This window comes from Motacilla alba, chromosome 20, assembly GCF_015832195.1.
Source record: "Motacilla alba alba isolate MOTALB_02 chromosome 20, Motacilla_alba_V1.0_pri, whole genome shotgun sequence".
NCBI lineage: Eukaryota > Metazoa > Chordata > Aves > Passeriformes > Motacillidae > Motacilla > Motacilla alba.
In genome coordinates this window covers 14,910,430-14,935,736 of record NC_052035.1, presented here as the reverse complement: position 1 = coordinate 14,935,736, position 25,307 = coordinate 14,910,430, and the positions used below count along the sequence as shown (strand labels likewise).

The following is a 25,307-nucleotide window of genomic DNA, read 5'->3' as shown; positions in this document are numbered from 1 at the left end:
AAGGGGGATGGATGGCAGCAGGGCGGAGGCTGATGCGGGCTGAGGGAATCTCAGGGGCTGAGCTCCAGGGAATGTGCCCCCTCTGGGAGTGAGTGCCCATGGTCCCGGCAGCTGCCTCTCCATCAAAGCAGCTAACAGCCCCCAGAACTCCTGCAGGCAAGGGAGTTCAGGGAAGATGCTCAAAGTGTTAAAAGTCAGACTCAACAATGTGAACAACAGGTCTCAGTATCTGTTCTTAAAGGATCTGTCTTTGTGGATTTCAGTTTAGTAAACCAAAAGAGAACAGCTCAATTTTGGAAAAAAGAAAAAAAATTGACTAAAACTAGAGTTTCCCTGTGGAAAAAGTTTAATTAGGATAGGAGCAAGCACAAACAAGCAGCATTGTCTGGGGAGCCGCGCAGGAACTTCGGCGGTTTGCTTTACAATCTTTGCAGCGCAATTCGAAACCAAACCTCCCCGTCATTTGCTTAATCAGGAGAAATGTGACGCTCCAGCCCTAACATGGACTAAAGTACATTTAGGGGGTGACTTTGCAGGTACAAACAAACCCTTTAGCCTGCTCACGGTGAGCAGGTTTGAACCCCGTGCTCCCGGATCCCGAAGGAGCCCCTCTCTCCCCGGGAGGCTGTGTCAGCACCGGGCCGCTGGAAGCTGCCGCCGGAGCAGGGGAGAGGCGAGAACCCTCCAGGCAGCGCCCTGCGGGAGGCACCTGTGCACACCCCGAACCACAGCCCGGACCCGGCCCGCGGTGCCTCTGTGGCCCTGGAGCGGATCCCCGTGCAAAGCCAATCGCAAGTCACGACCCTTGGGTTCTGGCGGTGGGTTTCCCTTGGCACACATCTCCAGGATGAGCTCTGCAGGGCTCAGCTCTGGGAATGACTGCGGAGCACACGCAGCCCCCCTCAGACCCCCCGACACGGCCTCAGAGCTGCAGCCCCACAGCTACAAAGCTGACATGAACAAGGGTGGGCTGGAGTGCGACTTCTTCTACAAGTTCATCACCCCAGGGCACTGTTCATCACCCCAGGGCGCTGGTCAGTGCACTGGCTGCGTTAAAATTAACAAATCTCAGGAAAGAGAGAGGTGGGAGATGACAGCCAGGCGATGGAAAGCAAGTCCTTGCTGTTTTACTCAGTGTTCAGTTGATATTGAACCCCAATGCCTTTTTTGGGGCTGTGGTACCACAAAGTGGTATCTTTCCTTCTCAAACCCCAAGATTTACGGCCTAATTCTTTCAAATCTGGTTCAGAAGACGTCAACAGAAGGAAAATGCCTCTGAGGGGATAAAGGAGTCAGTGCAGGAGAGCTGCCTCCTACTGCTGCACTGGGGGCACCTGCCTGACCTGCCCAGGGTGTTCTGGATTCAGTTACTTGTACCTCTGCCAAAGCTAAAAATGCTCAGGTTGGAATTTTCCACCATGTGTTGGTCTCTAGAAGGAAGGAAAGGCCATTTCAGGAAAGTTAGCTACTTTCAGTGGCTCACCCGGGAGAAAATTACACAATACTCAGAGGGATAAGATGCTATTGGTGATGGTAAAGAACAAGGGCTTCATCTGACATTTGCAGATTGCACCTCTCTGTAGATTAACAAGGGAGAGGAATTAGGATTTTATGAGAAAACCTTAATTTTAGCATTTCATACCAAGCAGCAGCTTTGTCTTGCAATCCAAGTATCCTTCTTACAAACTAACAGAATTAAATTACTTCCACTACACCACCGTAATGAAACCAACAGAGTAGAGCCAGGATTCTGGGAGATCTCCCACTGTATTGCACCAATAAATAATTCCTGCCGTTCAGGGCTCTTCCTGATCCATGGTATAAAGCCCAATTTTTAATTAAATAGATAAACAAGAACTTCTAAAAGCATCTACACAATTTGCTGGGCAATAAACATAAACATAACAGATGGTTTTGCAGTGAAATCATACACTGGAGATACCAAAGGCACACGGTAAATTTTCCACGTGATGACCTTTCTCTCAGACTAAGGGACTTCAGCTGGATTCGGGACCATCCCTGGGCTGGATTTGTGACCATCCCTGGCTGGATTTGGGACCGTCCCTGGGCTGGATTTGGGACCGTCCCTGGCCTGGATTTGGGACCATTCCTGGCTGGATTTGGGACCATCCCTGGGCTGGATTCGGGACCATTCCTGGCTGGATTCAGGACCATTCTTGGCTGGATTCAGGACCATCCCTGGGCTCGATTCGGGACCATCCCTGGCTGGATTTGGGACCATCCCTGGGCTCGATTCGGGACCATTCCTGGCTGGATTTGGGACCATTCCTGGCTGGATTTGGGACCATCCCTGGCTGGATTCAGGACCATTCCCTGGGCTGGATTCAGGACCATTCCCTGGGCTCGATTTGGGACCATTCCTGGCTGGATTTGGGACCATCCCTGGGCTCAATTCGGGACCATTCCTGGCTGGATTCGGGACCATCTCTGCCAGGAGAGCTGCACTGTGCCCGGCGGCATTCGGGACCCTTCCACCCCACAGCCACAGCTGCTCCAGATGTTTTCCACTCCTCCAGGGGATCTCTGCTTTCGGTCCAGCCTCCCCGAGGATGTTCACTGGGCCGGAGCAGAATCTGGGCCCCACACACCAAAGCTGTGAATGGAACAGAGCCCCCGCAGTCGTGGGGGTCCCCTGACCCCACACAGCACACGTTGCTGCAGGGGTGCCCCATTTCTGACCTTGGGGGTCCCACAGGTGGCAGCCAGCAGGGAGCAGAGCCCGCCGGCTCGGTGCTGCAGAAGGAAGGACGGAGCCGGGCTCTGGGGTAAAACCGGTTCTATATTTAAGGGCTGCGCTGGGTTGTTATGGCAACAGGAATTCCAGCCACCACCGCGGGCTCCTCCACGCCTCCCTGCCATCCTCTGCAGAGCCCAGCTTTGCATCACGCAGCAGCTCCTGCCTAACGCCCGGGCTGAGGGGAGGGGGAAATGTGCCGCTCATCTTCTCCCGGAGAGCCTTTTCCCCCAGCAGCGGAGAGCAAAGGAGAACGGCTCTGATGGCTGCCTGTGCATCCAGGCACCAACGCCCAGCTCCGGCTGCAGGAGGGCTCACACCCTCCCTGCTCGTGGGCCCACAGGGACTGGGAGCCCCAGCATGGCAAACCCAGCTGGTGTGTCCCCAGGGGACAACCTCAGGGCTGCTGATGTGTCCTGGGGAGCGTCCTGTGGGGTGGGAAGGACCCTCCTCCCCCAGCTCAGCCGGACAGAGCCGGGTCACAAACACCAGCAGCCACCACGGGGCCGCTGCCCCACGCTCGGTTCCTTCTGTCTGACCGGTGAAAGTCTGCATTTCATCCACACATCCATCTATGTACTTATATGGGCCTCATCTCCACCATGCCCAAATCTCAAGGGCTACCAGGACATTGTTTGCTTTTTTTTTGCAGCTATCATGCTGGAATTCATAAACAGAAAAGCTGTATGTGAGACACATGCCCTGCTACCACAGCCTCGGCTGAGCCCTGCATCCAAGTTTGGGCACTGCTCATCAAGGAAGTCAGGCCCAACTGGCGAGAGCCCAGAGGGCAGCAAAAGGAGTGACCAGGGACGTGGAAAACAGCCTCTGAGGAGAGGTGGAGGAAAGAGGTCAACTCATGGAAACAGAAGGCAGAGAGAGAGGGGATAACATTTTCTGTTCATGAAAGGCTTCTGTAGAAGATAGCAATGGTTTGTGCTCCTTGCCTGCTGGGAATTGGACAAAACACAGTAGGATGGGAGAATTAGGATGACTGTTGGGGGAAAAAAGGGTGAAGTCCTGGGGTAGTGTGCCCAAGGAGAATAGGGAGTGGAGACATCATTAGGGCTTTCAAGGAAAAGATCCTTAAGCACTGTCAGGATGGTCTAGACATATCGATCCTGGCTTGGGATGGGAGGATGGATTAGGGGACATCTCCATCCCACTCCTGCCATGCTGTGATTGCCCTGTGAGAACCTCACGGGTGTTACAAGTACACCCCTGGGGCAGTGGGAGTCACCTTGGCTGCAGTGCCCAGCATTAGGGCTGGTGTTTCAGGAGGTACCTGAGGTTTTCAGTGTCCCCTGGGCCCACCTCACGTCGCACACTCAGCAGTTGCCAGCCTGGCCACGCCGGCCTGGGAGCTCAGTGTCCCAGCAGCAGCACTCCAGGGGCCTCTGCCCCACTTCTCCTCAGGGATTCTCCTTTACCTTTAACCAGCAAATCCTGTTAATCTATTGACCCCCCTCTTAGCAATGGCAGCAATGCAAACCCTTCCTGCAGCCCATCAGTTCCTGGTTTCCAAAGCTGCTTCTGCTGAACAGTCTTGCCAGTTCTGGAATTAACACACATTAACACCAGCACGTCAGTCAGTCCCAAGGGGCAGCTGGAATCCCGCCTGATTTGAATGGAAATATGAAAAAAAAAATTTATAATTAAAAAAAAGAGAAAATGAAGGGTTGCTGCTAACCAAGAGGCAGAAGAGGAGCACCAGCCCAGAACCACTGCATCATCCAGCTACACCCACACATCAGCTTTGCAGCTGTCCTCTGCTTCAGTCACTCCTTCCACCTCACCTTGAACTGCTGCCATGGCTGAAGGAAACTTCAGAGAAATAGGAGAAGCCAGAAAAACACAAGGCCTCCACTACCCTAAAAATAAACACCCGGAAGGACCCGGAGCTGTTCGGAGGGGAGCAGCTGGAGCGAGCAGAGCCCCCCAAAGCAGCGCAGGGTCAGTGACAGCACCACCGTGGTGACACATGCACGGGGTGACAGGAGCCCCATCCTGGCTCACGCACAGCTCCACAGCCTTCAGGGGGCTGTGAGAGAACAGCAAGACCACCACTGCTGCAATGTAAGGCTGGGAGGAGGAGCAGCCCATCAGCGGCGCAGCAAAGTATCAGATGGACCAGCTTGGGTATTTTTGTTCTTGGTAATAAATAAATAAATAAAATTGTGATGATTAAGTGGAAGCAAAATAGCCCTGTTATTGATACAAGTGCCTTTGCAGTACATTAAACCCAAGTAATTTAAAGACCAGAGCACTTCATATAAATAATTAATTATTTTTTGGTGAGCACGATGCCACTATAGCTGCCCAAATTTTTGAAGAGGGGGTTGCTTTTTAATTAGAATATGGTCATTACAAATGCACGGGGGTCTTTAATCATTCATGTTGGAAACAAGCTGACTTGGTCATGCATCAGAGAGAATAAAGCAGCTCTTATCTCTCTCTAGATCACACCCAGCAAACCTCAGGGCTGCAAATAAGCGAGGAATTCTGCCCTGTGGTGGGAGTGTGCTTTCATCCCTGTGCAGCCTGGGAAGAAGCATTTGCTGAGGCCAAACTGAGAGGATGAAGTGCTGGAGAGGCAATGTGATGCAGAATCAGCCCGCCCCAGCACCAGCCTCAGGCAGGTTGTCCCCAGCAAGCAGGGATGTTATGAAGGTGGACAGCCAGAGTGCAGATCATTTCTTTTAAAGGTTTAATTGCTTCCTCGCTAATAACCCTGCAGGGAACTGTCCTCTCCCGCCTTTTCCAGATCTCTGGCTCGGTGGAGAGTCAGTCCCAGCTGGTGTCTGGGGTCTGGCCCCGGCCAGGACAGTGCACCGGGAGCCGCAGATACTGAGGGTATCTCCCAGCTGCTTTGCTGCTCTGGCTTTTCAGATGGAACTTTCCAGAGTCGCTTCCTTCTCCCCTGCCTGCAAACAGAAGCCGGGGTTCAGGTGCTGACGCGGAGCCTTGCTGCGGCCGCTTGCAGCGGGCTTGCCCGGAGGACGGAGCCGCAGCTCGGGGGCGCAGCCCCGGCGGGCGCGGCAGCGGCTCCAGCCCGTGCCAGCAGTGCCACCTATCGCCACCGAAGGAGCAGAGGGGAAAGGCTCGCTCCCACCTGGAGCAGGGGACACTTCCCCGTTAACCCACGCGCCGCTCCGCTTCGCTAAAAGAGCAGAGAGCTTTTAAAATATCTGCGTGTGTCAGAGCACGCCAGCCTCAGACCCCGCCACAGCTGAGAGCCGAGCTCCCCGTCAGAGCCCGGCTCCGCAGGGATCATCTCCATCAAGTCCTTCCCCAGTCCAGCTCCCTGGAGTCCCAGCAGGAGAAGCCTTTGTCCTGGGGCCGCGGACAGCAGCCAGGAGCGCGGGGCTCGGTGCTCCCCGCAGCCGGGAGCCTCCAGAGCAGGGCTGCTGCAGCCACAGCGGGGCTCCGCTCGACACCCGCTCTCAGGGGATCTTAAAGGAAAAGAGAACAAACCCCAGGCACACCTCAGGCCGAACACCCAAACACCCTAAAGAGAACAAGACGCCCCAAACCCGGCAAAAACCAGCGGCTGAGCTGCAGAAGGCAAGGGCTGCTGGGCAGTGCGGGTCTCCATCCTCCTCCCGGAGCAGCCCAGGCACCGGCAGGGCAGCTGGGGATGTGCAGCCTCCTCACCCTGCCCGAGCGGGCCCTGGGGACGCCACTGAACAAAGAACAGCATTCCGCTGCAGCCAAACATTTCAGCAGCTCGTCTCTTCCCTCACACATCTTGCAATACTTTGTCATCATAAATTGCCTCTGGTTTATGTTAACTGCAACCCTCTCTTGCTCAGTATCTGGTTTGAAAAATGTTGGCAATAAGCATGGGTTCAGGGCAGATTTATATCCACAGGCCGTGTGGAGCGCGGGGATGAGTTTCCCAGAACACGAACCCAAGTTTACCAAATAAGAACATGAAAAACCCAAAGAGCTCATTCACATCATCCGGCTCACACGTGGCAGACCCACGAGGGCCGCGGAATCCGGCAGCACAAACCACAGGCAGACATGGCAGTGCTCGTGGGGACGGAAGAAAAACAGGGACTGCGGTGCCTCAGGAGCAGAGAGAGCTTGAGAGGTCTGCAGGGTCGAGTTAAAAATTCACCACATCCTAAACTGCACCTGGTGGGACACAGGAGATGCTTCCAGGGGAGCAGCTGCTGCCACTGGTTTGCACAGGGTCTGGGAGCAGGGATGAGTGAGTTGAGCTTTCAAAACACCTTGATTTTCCAAGAGACACATAGCAGCTCCCAACAAACTTCCCACTGTGGGAAAAACCTCTAAAGATAGACTTGTGGGATGTGCAGGAACACCTGTCTCCTTTTCCAAATGCCTTCCCAGATTGTCCCAGCTTACTTCCCAGCCTACTTCTGTGCAGTCCAACACCTGGCTTTTGGGCCAAACAGGCAGGGAAGGAAAATAGGTGAGCTCAAAAATGTTCAAGCTTAAAAAAAAAAAAAAATTAAAAATATATATACACAACTCTTTTTTTTTCTTTAAAACAAAGCTTTGACATTATTTAAAAGAAGAAAAATGCTGACAAATAGTAATAGAGAAAAGGAATAAAGAGAAGGGTAAAATAGCACAGACATAAAACATAATTCTTGAATTTCTCACTGCAGCTCACAACTTTGCCTGGTTTTGGTCAGGGGGCGAGAAAATCCCCAGCAGCCCCAGACCTGCTCTGTGAAGGGGCAGTGAGGAGGGGGATCTTTACTGGGCAGGAAAATTGAACAGCTGGAAACCAGTTACAGTGGTTTTTCTTGGTGGAAGGTGACGGCTGTAAGAGCAGGGATATCTCACCCCGGGGACCGAGATCGTGTCTCAAGGCCGCCCGGGAGCACCTTCACGGCAGAGAAGCCAAAGCCCCCGGCTGCCTCCCCTGGGCACGGGGGGCTGCGCTTCCCCTCTGCTCGATACCGCTGAGGAACGGGCATTTCTGCCTCCGGCCAGAGCTGGAGCCCGTTCGCCCCCGAGCAAGGAGAGATCCCGTGTCCGCCAGGAGAGGGACGGTGGTGCCGTGAGTCGGCGGGGACACGGCGTGGCAGCCCCGCAGGTGGGGACACAGGGCACGGGGACACGGGGACACGGGGACATGGGGACACGGGCACACGGGACACGGGGACACAGGGCATGGGGACACGGGAACATAGGAACACGGGGACATGGGAACACGGGGACGTGGGGCATGGGGACACGGCGACACGGGGACACGGGGACACGGGGACACGGGGCATGGGGACATGGGAACACAGGGACACGGGGACACGGGGACACGGGACATGGGGACACGGGGACATGGGCACACGGGACACGGGGACGGACACGCGTGGCAGCCCCGCAGCCGGGCCGGGGCCGGGGCCGCTCCTCCCGGCGCCGCCAGAGATCGCTGTGGGAGCGCGCGGCCGGCCCGGCCCCAAAGCCCGGCCCCAAAGCCCGGCCCCAAAGCCCGGCCCCAAAGCCCGGCCCGGCCCCAAAGCCCGGCCCCAAAGCCCGGCCCCAAAGCCCGGCCCCAAAGCCCGGCCCGGCCCCAAAGCCCGGCCCCAAAGCCCGGCCCCGCTCGGTGCCCCCAGCCCAGCCCCGCTGCCGAGTGCCCGGTTCCGGTCGCACCGAGCCTCCAGCTCACCTGCGGCTTGTTGAGCTTGGGCGGCGGCGGCTCCGAGGGCCCGGGGCTGCCCTCCTCCACCGCCCCGGCCGGTTCGGGGCTGAGCTCCTTCTGCTCGCCCCGGGTCCCCCGGTCGCTCGCCAGCTGCGGCCGGAGCGGGGCTCGCATCAGGCACCGAACGCCTCCGCGGCGACGAGGACAGAGCTGGGCAGGGGCTCCCTCAGCGAAGGGTGACCTGGGCTCAGGGAAGGGCCCGCTGTCCCCTGGCACAGCCCGAGCTCCCTCCACGCCCGGGGCCGGACGGTCGCTGCCCAGTGTTGTCGGAACGCCCGACCGTGGCTCATTTTTGCCCGGCGCAGGCTCCAAGCCCCCACGGAAAGCGCTCTGTCAAGCACGGCATCCCCGGCGCCCCTGTGCGCCCTAGGACTGGCGGCTGGGCCCGGCCGTCTCCAGGCTCCCAGCTCAGTCGCCTGAGAAGGGTTTCCAGCCGCGGCAGCGGCTCTGAGCTGCGAATGAGTGTGCTTTGTCAAGAGCAGGGCCGCGCTCGGGGGTCAGCCCCGGCCCTGCGCTGGGGGCGGCTGTGGATAGCAAAGCCCCTGCTCGCAGGTACCCGGCGGGGACCCGGGCCGCCGCCCCAGGAACGCCATCCGTGCTCCAATGCCACCGAGGGCAGCAGGACGGGGAGGCGCGAGGCACCTGTCACAAGGTGGCTCGTGGGTTTGCGGCCACCAGAGCCTGCTGTGCAGCTGGGCAGGTGGCCCCAGCCGTGTGGGTGCTTGCACAGGAGTCCCGAACGTGCCGCCGCATCCGCGGCCCTCGGGCTGTCCCTGCGGCTCGAGGCGGCGCTGATGGAGAGCATTTCTCAGCCGCGGGTCCAGCATCCTGCGGCTCTCCCCGGCTCGGCCTGTTTGGCTCAGCCGCCGTGGCCCGTCCGCATCCCCGCCAGCGCCAGGGCGGGGAGGAACCAGCCGAGGCGCCGCTGCCCAGGGCGGAGGGGGCTCTCGTTTCACCCCGGTGACACCGGGTGAGTCACTGGTTTCCCCCTTTCTGCGGCTGTCGGTACCAACCATGGGAGCGCAGCAGGGAGGAGGGAGCAGCTCCCTCTTTGGCGGTTGTTTTTGTGCGAGCTCGGGGTTTTTTTACCCACTGCAGAGCTGGGGGATGCTGCAGCGCAGGAGGCCGAGCTGTTCTCAGCCCGCGCAGGAGCTCGGCCCCGCAGCGGGGCTGCTCCCGGGGGAGCCGCGGCTCGGCGCCGCCGGGGCCCTCCAGGGCTCCTTCCCTCGGCACGGCCCCCCAAAAGGGGCTCTGCTCCCCGCTCCTGTGTTTGCTGCTGGCCCCAGCACGGGGGTCCCAAGCACCCCCTGGGACAGGGGCCGGGGCATTCCTGCCCTTCTCGTCCTTCCCGCACAGGAGCAATCCCAGCTTCTCCAGGGGCATCCATCTCCCCCAGCCCCTGTGGGGCACACGGGCGCAGAAGCCCCCGCAGCTGGGCACCCCTGGAGCGCCACGGCACCCCCCGAGCCGGCCAGGAACCCCCATGAGCAGGGGTCCCGGGCAGGAGCAGGGGTCCCGGGCGGGCAGCGGCAGCGCTGGAAGGAGCCGGGCACCCCCCGGCTGCAGCCCAGCGCCGCGGGTGGGAGGAAGCTTCCCAGAAGACGGAGAGCTAAAAAAAGGCAAGGCTTGGAGCAACCCAGGGCTGCCAGCTATTTATTCTAGCATGCCTGCATGCTGCAGAGCAGGGGAAAGATATTTTAAAGCTGCTGCAAGGAAGCTTGTCTGGCTGCCTGGGTTTGTGGTCCAAAAATTCAATTACCAACGGTCCCCAGCACCAGTCCCGCACCACCTCCAGCCAAGTGCCTTCCTAACACCCTGAGGGAGCCAGCTCAGCCCTCAGAGCTACACTGAAGCAGATGCTTGGAAAAAAGCTTAGGCACCAACACATCAGGAAGAGTTTGGGGACCATTCACATCTCACACTCAATTTACTTCTGGCCAGTCCTAATGAGAAATTTCTAACCAGCTTTTAGCTTCAAGGGCTCACCCTTACTGACACAAACTCTCCTTGGCACTTACCCCTCTGGGCTTACAAACAAACCTCACCCCCTACGAAAAAAGCACACCCCAGCCTCCTGCTTAAAAAAAAGAAAGAAAAAAAAAAAAACCAAAGCACTGCAATCTCTGTTCTTGGATATGTATTTTTTACTGAAAAAATCATTCATAAATTAACAAATACAAAAATGTACAAACACATGGGTAAATAAATGTAATGACACAAAGGATTGCTTTGCTGAGAAGTGTGTGTGTGTTGTAAAACACTAATCTTCAGTGCAAAAACGTCCCCCTGGCACCTCTTAAAAACATAACAGTAAGCTCAAAAGCCATGATGATGGAAAGCTGCTTGAGTTTAAAGCCACTTCTGATGGTGAGGGCCTGAAGTGCGCGGCCGATGCTCAGACAGTACCTCCCTTAGAGAAGCAGAGCTTTATGGAGAATTAACTGTCAATAAATAGTTTTGCAAATAAAACCCACATGGCTCATTTAAAAAAACAAACCAGCGTGGCAGAGGACCTGCCCTCCAGCAGGGCTGACTGCCGGCGCCGGCGTGGAAGGGGCAAACGAGTGGCCTTGTCGGACTTCAGCTGCCAGAATATGTACAAGTTCTCCTTAACACAAGAATTTTTACACCATAACAGCACATGCGCTTGACAGTATGTTTTTAACAGTTACATTTACTATACAGTATTTGACATAGCTGATAAGATTAACAGTGCACATTTTCAGATAATCCACATTTTAAAAAGGAAAAAAAAAACAAAATTCAACATGGTTAGAACGAAGGATGGGATGCTGCTGGGGATGGACCCTTGTGTGCCCACCGCAGAGTGCAGTTCTGAGCAGAGGTAACGGCTTCTGTTCCACACCAGGAGCGCCGGCTGTCAGGGACATGGAAGGCTGAGGATCCCGACTAAGGTAGTCAACACTTACTCACACACACATGCATGATTTCGGGGTAGTGAACTTGGACTAGTTGAAATACATTCCTTGTTTGAAGCACCATTAAACAAAGACAGGTTTCTAGCAAGGTCTCAAGATGAAAGAGAAGAGGGGCAGGGCAATGCGGGTCCAACACCCGGAAGGGGTCCACGTGAATTACAGATCGAGACTCCGAAGCAAAAGTCTTTATTGCTGTATGCGCCAGAAAAAGCAAATCCTCACCTCTGCCTATAAATAACCAGGCTGAATCCCCTCGGGAAGCGAGTTTAAAGCACATGTAAGTTCAGAGACTTTAAAACTTAGTTACAAACTCATCAGCGCCTCTCAAGGGCAGGCTCGCTGTCCTCTCATGCCGGCCGATAAGATCTACACAAAACTCGTGTTTTCTAAACTAACGTTTTCTGGATACAGGTTAGGAATGCCCTGGGCAGTCACACCCACCACGGATGCGTATGGGGATCATACGTCCACAGAACTGAGAAAACAGTGTAAACCATGAGAAGTTAAGGGACCCGAAGGCAAACAATGCAAGGAAAAGAGTTAAAGTCCTTCGGAGGTCAAGTACCCGCCCGTGTTGTGTGGAAATACAAACTAAAACCAACACCCACTGTATTTACTTTTGAGTCAGAGGTCCAGTGAAAGTGGCGGTGTCAGTGCTGTGTCAGGGCTGGGCTGTGTCCGTGGGGACAGGGCCCGAAGTCCAGCCTGCCCACGGCAGCCGTGAAGAAAAGAGGGATGACATTGGATGGCTGGATGGGCTGTCAGACCCAGCTCTGGCTGCCAGGCCTCATATTTTCACGTGTCCTTCATGTCTCTCACTGTGCCCTCGCCAGTGCTGCCTGCCTCCAACAGCACCTCTGTGCCGCTGGATTTACACGGTGAATACAAACCAAACCAACCTCCCCAACCCTTCCAGCTCGTCCCAGAGCGAGGGCAAGCCCTGCTGTGGGGGAGGGCTCGCGTGGGAGCAGTGGCTCCATCCCGGCCCCCCGGCTCAGCCCTGCTGTCAGTGGGACACCGAGCCACGGCCAGGGGACCGTCCTCCACAGGGCTTCTGGGCTCACCTGCACACCGTGCTGCAAAAGTGACGGAAAAGGGAGGGTTTTTAATAAATATTCCCATTTCCTCACCCTGCCTGGAACAGGCCAGCCCTGCGGTTTCTGGAACGAATGATGACTCAGCTGTATTTCTCACCCACTGCTCTGGAAGGTTCTGGGCCCTGGCCCACAGGCATTTCTGCATATGCCCAGCTGGAATCATGCAGGCAGTCTCACTGGCTTAAAAGGGAACACCTTGCACAAGTACAGTGATGCTCACACAAGTGTTTTCAGAACTCAGGACTAAAATGAGTGACCGTATGTAAACCTCTCGCTTGGACTTGAGCCACAGCAGAAAAATTAAAAGGGGCGATTCACAGAGCATATTTACACTTACACTTCTTTAAGAAGCGATTCTGTTGTATGTACTTCAAGCAGGTCATTTAAAAAACCGCACAGACATAGAAGAATGGCATCAGAACTCGTCTGATCTCCCACCAGGGCAGTTGCCAACCAAATTGCTCACGACGTTCACTGCCAAGAAGCCAGAGTCCCTCAGCTGAGCCGCTTCCCGGAGGAGAAAGCACATCCCAGGAGAGTCCCAGTGCCAGAGATTGCTAGAGGAGGAATGTGGAGACGAGAGCAGCAGGTCGAACTGTTGTCCTGAAACCCAGAAAGCAAGTGGCAGAAAAAATAAAGAGACTGCTGAGCTCGCTGCCCAGGTATCGGTCTGGATTGGAACAGCTAGGGCAATTTGTGCGTGCACTTTCAGCCTCATTCTCCAAAATACTGTGATCCTTCATTAGACAAAGTGTTGCTTGTCCTCAATAACCCTTGGAAAAGAAAGTCTAGCGTGGTGCTTTCTTGGTGGAGGGCAGAGCAAAGTTATTTTCTGCTCTTAATATTCGGTCACCAGAGCCAGCTCCGGTGTCAGGTTAACAGTGATGTTCTTATACAAGGCGTCATATGTGACGTTTGGAAAGTAGTTCAAGTTATTGAGGCCGTCCAGGGCTTGCCTTTCTTTTGACTTCCTCAGCAAGGCGTACCTGTGCAACGAGAACCAGAGGCCAGAGTCACTTCCACGGATCCACAGCACCCGCACGCTCCTCCCAGGGCTGCAAGAGCACCTTTCAAAGAGCAGGCCCAGGAGCAGCTACAAAACAATGAACTTCTGAGTCCTTAATAAAGGCAAGCATCACATTTAAATACCCTGTGTTAGCAGATTTCAGAAAATTCCAGAGAAGTCCCTCACTTGATAAAGGGCAAAATGCTCACAGTGCCACCGGCGAGCACTCAGCTGCCACAACCACCTGTGGCACCTGCCCAAAGGCTGCAGGTCCCATCCCCAGGAGGGGCCTGGGGGTGCTGCCAAGCCCACCTTCCACACCCTCCTGGAGAGGCAGCTCAAGGGTGATATTACCGTGGGTCTCCTGGGCAGTCAGGACTTGAAGGGAAGGAGAGATCTTGACTCCATTTCAAAAGGCTGGTTTATTATATTATGATATATATTACATTAAAAAGACCACACTATAACTACACTACAAAGAACAGAGAGAAAGAATCATCAGAAGGCGAGACAGGAATAGAAAGGAATGAATAACAAAGTTCTGTGACTCCAGAGAGTCCAAGAGCTGCTGCCTCCTCGATTGGCCACCAAGCAGAAACATCCCACACTGAGCAATGGAGGAAGCACCTGCTGCATCCCACAGCAGCAGATCACAAACTGTTCACACTTGAAGCTGAGGCCCTTCAGCTTCTCAGGAGAAGAAAATCCTAGCAAAGGGATTTTCACAAAATATCACAACTACAGGGTGATGTGGTCCTTGCCACCTCTATGAAACCAGACATGAGCAAGAACAGAACCAAATGGCTTTGCTCAGAAGGACGGGGGCGAGGAAGTAAAACCAGCAGAATGGTGGTATGGGGAAGGAACTGCAGCTGCTGCACAAAACCAGCCTCAAACACATTTAGAGGCAGCATGAGGAGACAGAAGGAGGAGTGTTGGGAGAGGAAAATAGGAAGAAACATCTCAGCAGGACAGTGACTCCCTTCAGCACGGTGCACGAGAGGGAGCTGGGCTAAGGCCTGGGGACAGAAGGGACCAGGGAAGGGTTGTGCCATGAGGCAGGGGAAGGTGCTGCGTGAGAACAAAGAGGGAAGGACCAGGAAGCAGAGCTCAGTCCCATGGCATTATCAGCCTGCCATGCTTCACTGGTTTGACTAAATATGGTTTTTTAAACCAAAAGCACTTCTCTTTTTCAAGAGTGAAGTAAGAGAAGCATCTCTGACTGGCTGCATTCTGTCCAACAGAGAAATGAAAAGTAGGGCTAAAGATGGAAACTCAAATGAAAACACCCCCAAAAATGAGTCTTCTGAAAAAAAAAAGAGCAGCAGATAGCTCAAATCTCTGCTGCAGCAGCCTACAGCCCCTCTGCAGAACAGAGCTTGCACTGCTTGTCCAGCAGCTGCTCAGCTACAAGAGTTAATTGCTGAAGTTGTTTGTGAAAGATGTATTTCTCTGGTTTTCTGCTGCACAGTTTTCAGAAGACTCAAATTCCACTGTGGTCTTCAGGCAAAAGCAATCAGCCAGCCTGGGGACTCTCTGGAACAACCCTGGCTCTGGGACAGAGGGGCTGGAGCCCTCCTGGAGAGCTCCAGGGGGAAGTGATCTTGACAAAAACGCTCGCACAGTACTTGTCCTCCTCGGGTCAGGGGACAGCCACCACTCCTGGGGGATGCCTGCAGCCTCCCAAGAGAGCAGACCCGGAGTTCAGGGTTCTGTGCACCCACCCCAGTGCAGGGCCAAGAAGCAGAAAAGAGAATGAAAAGGGTGCTGCTGTTGGGCTTTGTGCTGCAGGGACACCTGAAGCTTCAGCAGCCGCCCTGTGGGCCAGCCCTGAGGCTGAGCCGTGCCTCCTCCAGCACTGGGGTCAGGCTCCTCCAGAAACACCAAAGCCTCTCTGACACCTGGCAACAGCCACCCCTGGACATTCCTCTGGAGGTAAAGGACAGGCCCTGAGCCTGCCGTGCTGACAATCCCCTCTTCTGGATGGCATCCCAGCATGGCAAGGACCCCTCACTGCAGGGATGAGGGGTAGGAAATGCAGGGATGGAGGAACCCTGGCCATGCCCTGCCTCCATCTCCCTGCAGTTAGCTTCCCTCAAGAGTTCAGGCTGCCCTCAAACAGCTGCGGGGAACCTCCTACACGGTACAGACTCTTTGTGAAAGGCTTTATGACACTAAAAAAATTTACTTGCCTTCCTAGGAACTGCACTTCTCCCCGATGATGGTGGGGAATTGATTTGTATTTCCCTGTGTCTCCTTCTGGTCGAGTCACTGAGTAGCCTGCATACTGTACTCTGCATTAGAAAGGGGAGAAATAAAATAAAATAAACAGAAAATAGTCACCCGTCGTGTTTGCTGCGCTGGCAGTGCTTCCAGGGCTGCAGCCAGAGCTCCCGGGGCTCCGGTCACGGCTCAGCCTTCCCACCCACGGAGCAGCCACACAAACTCCCGCTGCCCTGGGGCAGCCACAGAGCCCCCAGCAGCTCAGAGCCCCCTCAGCAGCGGTGTGGGACACTGTGGGACACTGTGGGACACCGTGGGACACCGTGCACAGAGCCAACAGCTCCCAGCCTGCACCCTCTGCCTGCCACGCACTGCCCCAGCAGCCTGGAGCAGCCCCTGCCCCACGGAGCCAGCACAGCCCAGGGCAAGCACAGCCAGCCCAGCGCCCCGTCAGGGGGCAACTGTCCCCTGCCCAGGGGGGCAACTGTCCCCTGAGAGCACCTGCCCTGCCCAGGGGGGCAACTGCCCCTGAGAGCACCTGCTACCCGGGGGCAACTGTCCCCTGAGAGCCCCTGCCCCTGCCCAGCACCACCTGTCAGGGGGGCAACTGTCTGCCCTGCCCAGGGGGGCAACTGTCCCTGAGAGCAGGTGCCAGGCCCAGCTCACAGAACCTCCCCCGGGGCCCTCGGAGCCTGTACCTGTTCCAGAGGTCGTCGTCCTCACCACCCCAGCCCCAGAAGGCGTTGGGGAAGCCGTTGATCTTCTGGAACTGCTCGACAGTCAGGCCGCTCACGCCCCCGAAGAACTCGTTGTACGGGAGCCTGAGAGGAGAGAGGGCTCAGGGCAGAGCTCTCCCACCTGCCATGGGGAAGCCCAAGCCCTGAGGATGCTCCCTGACAGTCCCTGTCACGCTCCCTTTGTACAGAGCCTGAGAAAGAACCCAGACTCATTCTCTGCCTTAAAAATAAGTGAATTGAATCTAATAGTGGGTCCTCAGCGGTGGTGGCAGCAGGGGGGAAGAACGGTGCTTACAGGTACATGTACTTATCCAGCTTGGCTGCAAAGTGCCTGGGCATCTGTCCACAGCCGTAGTAGTTACGGTCGTTCTCTGGGATGTGGTCCACGTCGTGGAAGATGAGGCAGTCCCAGGCCAGGTCCTTCATTGCTTCCCGAAAGCCAACGTTGAAGAGCATGGCACGGTTGAAGGGTTGGTTCCCAGCCTGGCAGGGAGAAAGTTCCTTCTCAAGAGGAGTCCCTGCAGTTCTTGCTCTGTGTGTGCTCTCAGCCCTGTCTAGAGAACTGCAGAGGGCAACCAGCTCCCAAGCTGGCACCGTGAAAGAAGTAACGTATTGGAGCACACCAGTGAGATCAACCAACACTGAAATATTCAATTTACAATACAGGAGTAAAAATAAAGATGCCGAAGCCTCGTTACTCAGACACCTGAAAAAAAACCCCAATTTTGACCAATCTGTTTGAGCTAGAGCAAAATATGGAGGCACGTTTACTGCGTGGATGAAGCCAAACAGCTTAGTTGAGAGGTCCACGTACACATGAAGTGACAGTCATGTTCTACATGAAATGCCTAACTCTGGTCAGGCCATTCCTGTGCCTAGGGGATGCTGCCTGGAACTACTGCAGGGATATACAAAAAAACCGCAGCATTGTCTGCACTGCAAATACCTGGTCCAAAGCTTCTTTAAAAAAATAACTCCCACTAAACAGAATTTAAAAAGGAAAACAACAACTCAAATCCCCAGTTTCTGTTTTTCATATAAAACCAGTAATTTCCGGGCACCCGTAATCCCTTAGCTGTGCCACTTTGGGACAGAACGGGACAACTTCCACGCTGCAACATGACCCTGCACCTGGCCATCAGAGGTGACCTGGCAGGGGCAGAGCTGCGCCTGCCCCGCGCTCTCACCTGCTCCACGACGTAGAAGGCGAACTGCAGCCGCTGCCGCTGCAGCATGGGAATGAGGTGTCTGAAGAGGACGGGGAGGTGCTCGTAGCGATTGCGGAATGGGATCAGGATCGCCACCTGAGGAGCAGAGAACAGGGCCCTTACTGCACCCAGCCCGGGCTGCGAGCAGCGCTGGCTGCTGGGGTCAGAGCAGCACGAGCAGCACTAAGCAAGCACTCCTAGCTCTCCCACGCAGAGCAGCCTGAAACCCTTCCAATCCCAAAACACGGATTTCCTGTTCAGTTTTTGAGGCATTGTTGCTTTGGAAAAATGCAACGTCCCCTTGAGCGGAAGGGAGATGTGCAGTGCCCCCTTGTCTCTCTGCCCAGCACTGGGGACCCTAAAGCAGCCCTTGAGTTCACTATTTCTTCCCCGGGCACTGCGTTCCCACAGCTCAGAGCTCCTGCCCTCGTTGCTCTGAAGATGCAGCACAGCAGAGGGGCTCCCGTGAGCAGCCTCCTGCTGCCCGCAGCCCTCCCCGCGCGAGCAGGACTCAGCCCAGCCCCCAGGTACCTTCCAGCGAGGCAGGCAGTCACTCGGCTTCCAGTGCCCTCCCAGCTTGATGGAAGGGTCTTTGGAGAAGAACTGGTGGATCTCCTCCATGGTGATCTCGCTCATATTTACATCAACGGGGCCCTCTGCGGGGGGAGAAGCACAGCGGTGAGGACCCGCTCTGGTGCTGGGGCAGCGCTTTGCTGCAGCCCTGCCCTCCCTCCCCAGCACTCAGCTTCTTTTCTCCAGCACCAGCAAGAGCAATTGGGAAATGCTGCTGGGGCAACACCTCAGCCTCTGTGGCTGCTGTTGGACGCTCTCCACGAGAGCCCCATGGTACCCCCTGCTCCTCCCTGCGTGTCTCCAGCAGACTAAACCCCCCACCTCAGCAGAGGGCATTCTCCCCTTTGGAAACATTTGCCCTCAAAAGCCCAGTTTTCCACCTGGGGGTAGCGTTGGTGGAAGCCTTTCTCCCAGCTGCAGCTCTCCTGGGGGGTCCAGCCCATCTCCCACTGCAGCCCCGGCACAGCTGGGGCTGGGGCTGGCAGCGCTGCCGAGGCACGAGGGGGCCACGCCGCCGGCACTGCCCCTGGAAAAGGGCTGGCAGAGCCTTTCCACCGGCTCCCAGAGCACAATCCCTCTTTTGTTTGCGCTTGCCAGGCAATGGGCTCCTACTTCAGCAGGGAGACATGCCTGCGACACAGCAGGGATTAATTCCTGAGGGTGGGTAAACAATGATTTCCCAGGAGGGAGCTGGCTCTGAACAGTGCTCCCATTCATCCCTAGGTGCCTGGCAGGGAAAGGTGCAACGCTGGTGGGACTGGGAATGCCACGGTGTGCCCTCCAAAGCCAGGGGAGCAGGAGAGGGGCACAGGGCGACAGGATGCTACTCACTCATAGAAGGGAGCCTCTCAGGACAGGTATTGTTGGGGAAGTAGGTAAAGTCTTCAGGAAGAAACGTTGTGGCTTGCAGAAAGGTGTCATTGTGGCTCAGATCAAGAGGATAATCTGGGGAAAAAAAAAAAAAAAAGAGGAGAAGTTTTCACCTGAGCTATAGCTCTGTTATTTGCAGCCACCTCCCCATGCTACTGTGAGCAGACTCCAAAGTCAGCCGCAGCTGAGGATGTCCCCAACAGCACAGCTGTGTCCCCAGTGGAACGTGCTCTGTCCTCGCAACCCAGCTGGGTGCTCATCCCCATCCTGGGACAGGTGCCTGCAGAAGCCCAGCAGCCTTAGCACCACACCAAAAAAACCTTTGCATTTGCTGGCCAAAGGAGGAATTTTGAACATCCAAAGGAGCACGTGACTCTTGAAAGGAAAAGCTACCAGTGCCTTGTCCCTGAAGGACCCTGGCACAGCACGAGGGGATGTGCTCCTCCAGCAGGTCCTTTCCCAACAGGAGAGTCTCCATGCCAGCTGGGGCTGCCAGTGCAGCATCCTGCACGGGGCAATCCTGCCTGGAATCCTCCTCAAAGGATCAGTAAAAACTATCACATTGCACACAGACTTCCCTCTGCTTCCTGCTGTGCAGGAGCAGAGGAGCCCCCAGGCTGCAGCAGCGCCCAGCACCTCCTCGCTCCCCTTTAACCTCCAGCAGCACCTGCAGCCTGCTGCCCCCAGAGATGCCCGAAGGTTTTCCACCCCAGGAGCCACTTGCTGCGCGGTGCTAGCACGTAACATCGCGGCAGTAACCTTGTTTATTCACTCAAGTAAACAGTATCCAAACTATCTCAAAACTCAAGATGGGCTGTACACAGAACCCAAGGGCTTTTCAAGTAGGATAGATGTTATTTTGGATGCTTGATACTGTTCCAAATTTCCACAAGCAATTTTCCCTGTAAACTCCCATTAGCAGAGCACACCCGCGGTACTCGGCCCAGGTCCCTGCCCACAGCGAAGCTCAGCTGCTCTGTTCTGCACCAAGGGCTGCCTTTTTGCTGGGTTTCCTCTCGTCACACGGCCTCACTGCCCAGAGCAGTGTGGGGACAATGCACTCCCCAGGCAGTGACGCCCACCCAGGCACCCAAAACCCGTCAGGGAGGGGAGGGTCTGACCCCAGTGTCAACACAGTCCTTGTGGCCACAGCACCAAGCACCTTCCAGACGTCACCACCACCCATCCTGCCCCTGCTCGGACCTGCCTGCCAGGGAAGGTCGCCCAAGGACAGTGCACAGTGCCTGTGTGTGCTAAAACTGTCCTCGTGGCTGGGGCTCCTGGGGAGGGACGCTGTCCTCTCGTGCCTGCGCAGCTGGGACTGGGATGAGCTCAAGCAAAGCCCAGCGTGGCAGCAGCAGCAGCAGCACTGGTGTGGCACCCCTGGCACTGCGGTCACCAGCTCCCCACTGCTGCAGGAGGACACAGTTCCTGGATCACCTGAAGCCCCCCAGGCCAGAGCCCCAGCAGGATGAAGGCTCTCACCACCTCCAGCAGCAGCATGGAGCACCCAACCCTCCTCCCTTCAGGAGATCAGCCCTTCCTCACCCTGCCTCTGCTTCACTTGATGCTTCCAGTCTTAAAAATAGCCCAGGGTGGCTGCGCTGGCTGACTCGGTGCAGCACAGGGGCTGACCCGGGGTGTTCATCTCCTGCCTAAGTCGATAATTCCCCTCCCGTGCCCATCCCCAGCCAGGGCACAGCTGAACGGGTGGCTGCACCTCAGCGGGCTGGGCAGCAAGGACACGGCTCATACTTCTGCTAATGAGAAAATGATCTTGCCTTGTAAAACTCTGTCAGCCCCTGCTCCTGAGGCCCGGCAGACGAGGAGCCGAGCTCCCCATGCCAGCCCGAGGCCAGCAGCACCGGCCTGAGGCCGTGGGGACGAGCCAGCAGGGAAGGGACGGGCTGGGCGTCACACAGCCAGGGGCAGCTCTGCCTCGCTGCACCACACCGAGAGCACAGCTCAGAACCCCCCGTGCTCGTGTGTGTGGATGGTGAAGAGGCTGGGAGGGCGAGCCCGCGCTCCACTCCCCGCATCCTGCCCCGAGTTCAATAGATTACTTGTGGCAGATCTCCAGCCAAGTCATCCCGGCTCACGCTGGCACGGGAAGAGTGAAGCTTACGAGCACAGGCTCCTCCACGTGCCCAGAGCCCGGGCTCTGCGCAGGCGCACGCCCGGCAAGGTATTTTTTAAATATGAAACCTGATCCTTGCACTGAATTTGACAGTGTTTATCCTCAGACTGGCTGGAGCTGCAAGTTGAATTCCTGGAAAGCAAAGAGGTTTTCAGCTCAAATCCCATCACTTCAGACCTTTCAAGATTTTCACCCCTTATACAAGTCATAAGCATTTGAACTTTTGACATATATAAATAAATAAACCTAATTTTTATATTTTGACAGTATTTCTATATATATAGGGCATTTTTATGTTATATACGTATTTTATATACAAAAATAAAACCTGCAGACCATTAATCAAAGCTTCTGCCCTGCATTTACCAGTACAAATTAATGCCTTCAACTTAATTTTCAATGAGAATGGGACCTCGAATCAAAATTACAGTTACTCAAGAAATACCTGAGTCATTGACGCTGCTGTTCCTCTTGGCATAGGCACTGCGGACCACCTGCTCGTACACCTGAGCTCCTATCGTTCGCATGTTCTCACGGATCATGATGCCCTGGGCTTGCATCATGAAGAGGTAGGTGTTCACTGCAAGGAGCAAGAAAAAGGAATATTTCCATGAGCTTTTGTGGGGAAAAGAAATCAGGGTCTTGTGGAAGCACTCCCAGGCTCCTGCTGGATTTCAGCTCCCACGGCAGAGGGATCCCTGGGCTGCACGAGCGCGGGGAAGGGCAGGGAATCGGGCAGTGGAGGCGTAGGGCACGTGTGGGACCCAGCTGGGTGACAAGGGGGAGGGACCCGGCCAAACCTGGCTACCAGGCTGTGAGACAGCACTGCAGCGTAACCGACAGCACCTCTGGCTGCTTAATTAGGGAGGTTTAATTAGGAAATATCATTATAACAGGAAACCCAGCTGCGTGCCTGGAGAAGGGCAGCCGTTCCAGACTGCAGCACCCAGGGCTGGCACTTGCCTGGCAGAGGCACCCCAAAAAGCATCCATCCCCACACCAGGCTCCGAGCCCCAGCATGTCACCCCCCTGGGCAGGCAGCAGCACAAGCTCTGGGTCCCCAGGGCAGCTCCCCAGCCACGTTTCTTCCTCCTCTCCTCTGCTGCTGACCCCGTGCCCTGGCACAGCTCTGGCCGAGCCTGATTAGGTTTCAGTTTAAGCTGACACCCAGCTGGCAGGACCAGGCCCCAGAGCAAACCGCAGCAAGCACAGCGCTGTGTCCCCAGCAGCTCCCATCCCATGGCACAGCAGGACAGCCACCGTGCACAGCACCCCTCGCAGCATCACTGTGCCAGCCACAGCCCTCTGGGTGCAGTTTGAGGCTTAAGAATGAAGTAGAAAACAAATAAAATCTTGACATGAAGATACTGAGAAGGGGCAACCTAGAAGGCCTATTCTGCACTCGTAATTAAAAAGCCAGGTCAAAAGACACTCCAGGAAGGATAAAGAGGGCACCGGGCCAAGGAAACAACAGAGACCCTGCTCAGAGGAGGGCAGCAGCTGATGCAATGTCACCAGCAAACACCCATACCAGCCAGGGCATTTCCACAGCAGGCATATCACAGCCTGAAACCAGCAGCTACCAGCACCAGGAAGGCACAGTCCTGGCTGGAGTCACCGGGAGCACAGGCTGGATACGGCACTGCCACCAGAGAGTGGGGTCCCACCCCGGGGTACACACCCTGCACCCGCACACTGAGGCAGCTCCAGAAAGGCTGCCCAGGCACATTTCCCAATCCCAAATGTATTTTGTTTTCACACAGCAAAGTAAATATTTGAAAGGGGGATGGAGCCCCACGTCATGCCCAGAGCCCAACGCCCTGCCTGGCTTGGCCAGCTTGTCTCTGAGCCATGGGGAATCACTGGATCTTCAGAAAGAAGGAGGTCAACTGCATGAAGTGCTTGGCAGCTAAATGTCTCAAAATGCAGTTTTGAATGTCCATTTCCAGCCCCTCCCTTCCCATACGTGTACCCCTTGCAGTCGGGCCAGCGATGGCACCTTAGGCCAGCGGTGACAGCAGCAATGAGAGGAGCTGGCTCAGACAAAGCTCAAACCCTCTTGGCTCACCCACCTGCTCTGGGGCCAGCTCTGGAAGCAGAGTGACCGCCAGGTCAGCCGGTGGCAGCTGCAGCTTAAACGTGAGCTGTGGTGCAGCTTCTCAGCAAGGCACCCCATGGCAATGACAGCAAGGGGTATCGAGTGCTGCTCCTCCTCAGAAAGACAGGGCATTTGCTCTAACAGATGCCCAGGGATAAGGCTCAAGGAAATGCTGGTATTTTGGTACAGCACCACAGGCCAGGAACAGAAGTAGCTGAAATTCTGCACGCAAAGCCTTACACCCGAGCCCCAAAACCTTCCTAAGTTCACCGTTGTCAGCTCAGGGCTCAGCATGAAATGGCATCGCCTCCCAACACCGGCAGCGCAGCCCCAGAATCCCTCCCCAGCACAGCCCCAGCCCTGCCAGGCCGCTGCCCACCAGGATTTATGGAACGGGAGTTCCTGCCGTGTTCAGAGCGGGCTGCTCGGGGTTAGCAGTGAGCAGGGCTGATGCAGTCAGAGCCTTGCGTGTAGGGCAGGGTGCACGGGGCAGCCGCAGCCCGGCCGGCCCGTGCAGGTCTCCCAGAGGAACGCAAGCTTTTCCTTCAGCTCATCAGCCACAGCCCTGCCCCGGGTGCGCCACGTTAAGGGTTGGTGCTTGGGGCACCTGGTCCCCGAGGCCATGTCCTGCCCCAGTGACAGCGTCCAGGGCGCTGCTGGCACCGGGCCCTGGCAGGAGGAGCAGAAGCAGCGCACGCAGCCGCGGCAGCAGCGTCCCCCGGAGCCGGGCAGGCACGGCAGGGCTGCGGGACAGCGGCACCGCAGCCCCAGCACCGCCCCCGGCCAGCACGGACGGCCCTCCCAAACACACAAACCCGCTCCAGAGCCACGCACGGCTTCTCTCCTCTGCACAGAGCACTGCGGGGCTGAGAACACAGCCGAGCTGGCTCTCGGGCCCAGGCTGCGGCAGGAAGGGGCAGCGAGTCTGCATCTTCCAGCCCACACGGAGCTGGGTCAGCGGCGGAAAACAACTCGCTGATGCTCATCAAGTAATTTCACTTTCTACTTCATTATGCTTCTACTTGCTGGGCAAAGCAGATCCGGGCTTGGTGGAGCATGAAAGAACAGCAGAGACAAATCAGCAGGCAGCCCCTGGTTAATGTGAGGAAGAGGGAGGCTGGTCGGGCGCAGTGAAAGCGGCGTTTGTTCCCCTCCGCGGCGGCAGACGGAGCCGGGGCTCGCCGCAGCCACATGACACGGCTGCAGGGCCCGAGCGGCAGCGGCGATCCCGGGCAGACTGTCACAGCAGCCGCCCTCCCAGGGGAGCGGGGCAGCAACAACACCCGCTTTGTGTCAGGCAGCAGTCGCCTTTTCACATATTAACCCCTCTAAGCAGATGATGAAGGAGATACCTGGCCAAGGATGGTGGGCCATCAACACGCCAAACACCCAACATCAACAGCCCCCACGACCAGGGACAGAGCCCCTTCTCCTACCCCCTAACAAGCCACCTGCATGAGATAAGCCTCACAAACACTGTGTTTATCCAGAACACGCAATTCTTTCAGGTCAGAAAATCGGATTTAAACCGCGTTATTGTAAACATTTCACTCCCTGTGCACACACGGTGCTTAGATTAGCTCCAGGGGCTGCTGTGGCCAGGGCTGGGGCTGCACCAGCATTTGGGAATCGCTGTACCGAGCTCAAATCTCACTCCTCTTCCATTTACTGCCCTTTTGACGAGGAAATTAGCCATGTTTTAAATTTATTAAGCCTGACCTGGCTGACCCCACAGCGACACAGGGCCCCTGTACCCAGAGGCGTTTCCCAGAGCAGATGCCCATCGCCCCTGCACGCTCACTGCTGCAGACACAGGCTCGTGGTGGGCTTGGCCTGAGCCGTGGTTCAGCCAGAAAGCAATTCTCCCTGCTGTGATATATTGCTAATCTCATCACACAGGATGATCTCGAAAATTACATCGGCCTTCTGCCTTTCTTCCCTTTGAGCATGCGGCGCTTCCGAGCACACGCGTGGAGCGACAGCAGCC

General features: G+C 56.1%; 1 protein-coding gene across 1 annotated transcript in view; it reads right to left on the bottom strand.

Moving 5' to 3' along the window:
- Positions 1-10,561: 10,561 nt before the first annotated feature.
- The window catches only part of B4GALT5 (beta-1,4-galactosyltransferase 5), a 33,770-nt gene continuing 19,024 nt past the window's right edge, over positions 10,562-25,307 (bottom strand). Inside the window, exons 2-9 of the mRNA XM_038159163.1 lie at positions 21,668-21,802; positions 19,047-19,160; positions 18,174-18,298; positions 17,622-17,738; positions 16,730-16,917; positions 16,396-16,518; positions 15,667-15,768; positions 10,562-13,454 (exon numbers count right to left, since the gene is read on the bottom strand). Of these exons, the coding sequence (XP_038015091.1) occupies positions 13,307-13,454; positions 15,667-15,768; positions 16,396-16,518; positions 16,730-16,917; positions 17,622-17,738; positions 18,174-18,298; positions 19,047-19,160; positions 21,668-21,802 (1,052 nt within the window). The 3' untranslated portion in view covers positions 10,562-13,306. The remainder of the gene's footprint in view (positions 13,455-15,666; positions 15,769-16,395; positions 16,519-16,729; positions 16,918-17,621; positions 17,739-18,173; positions 18,299-19,046; positions 19,161-21,667; positions 21,803-25,307) is intronic.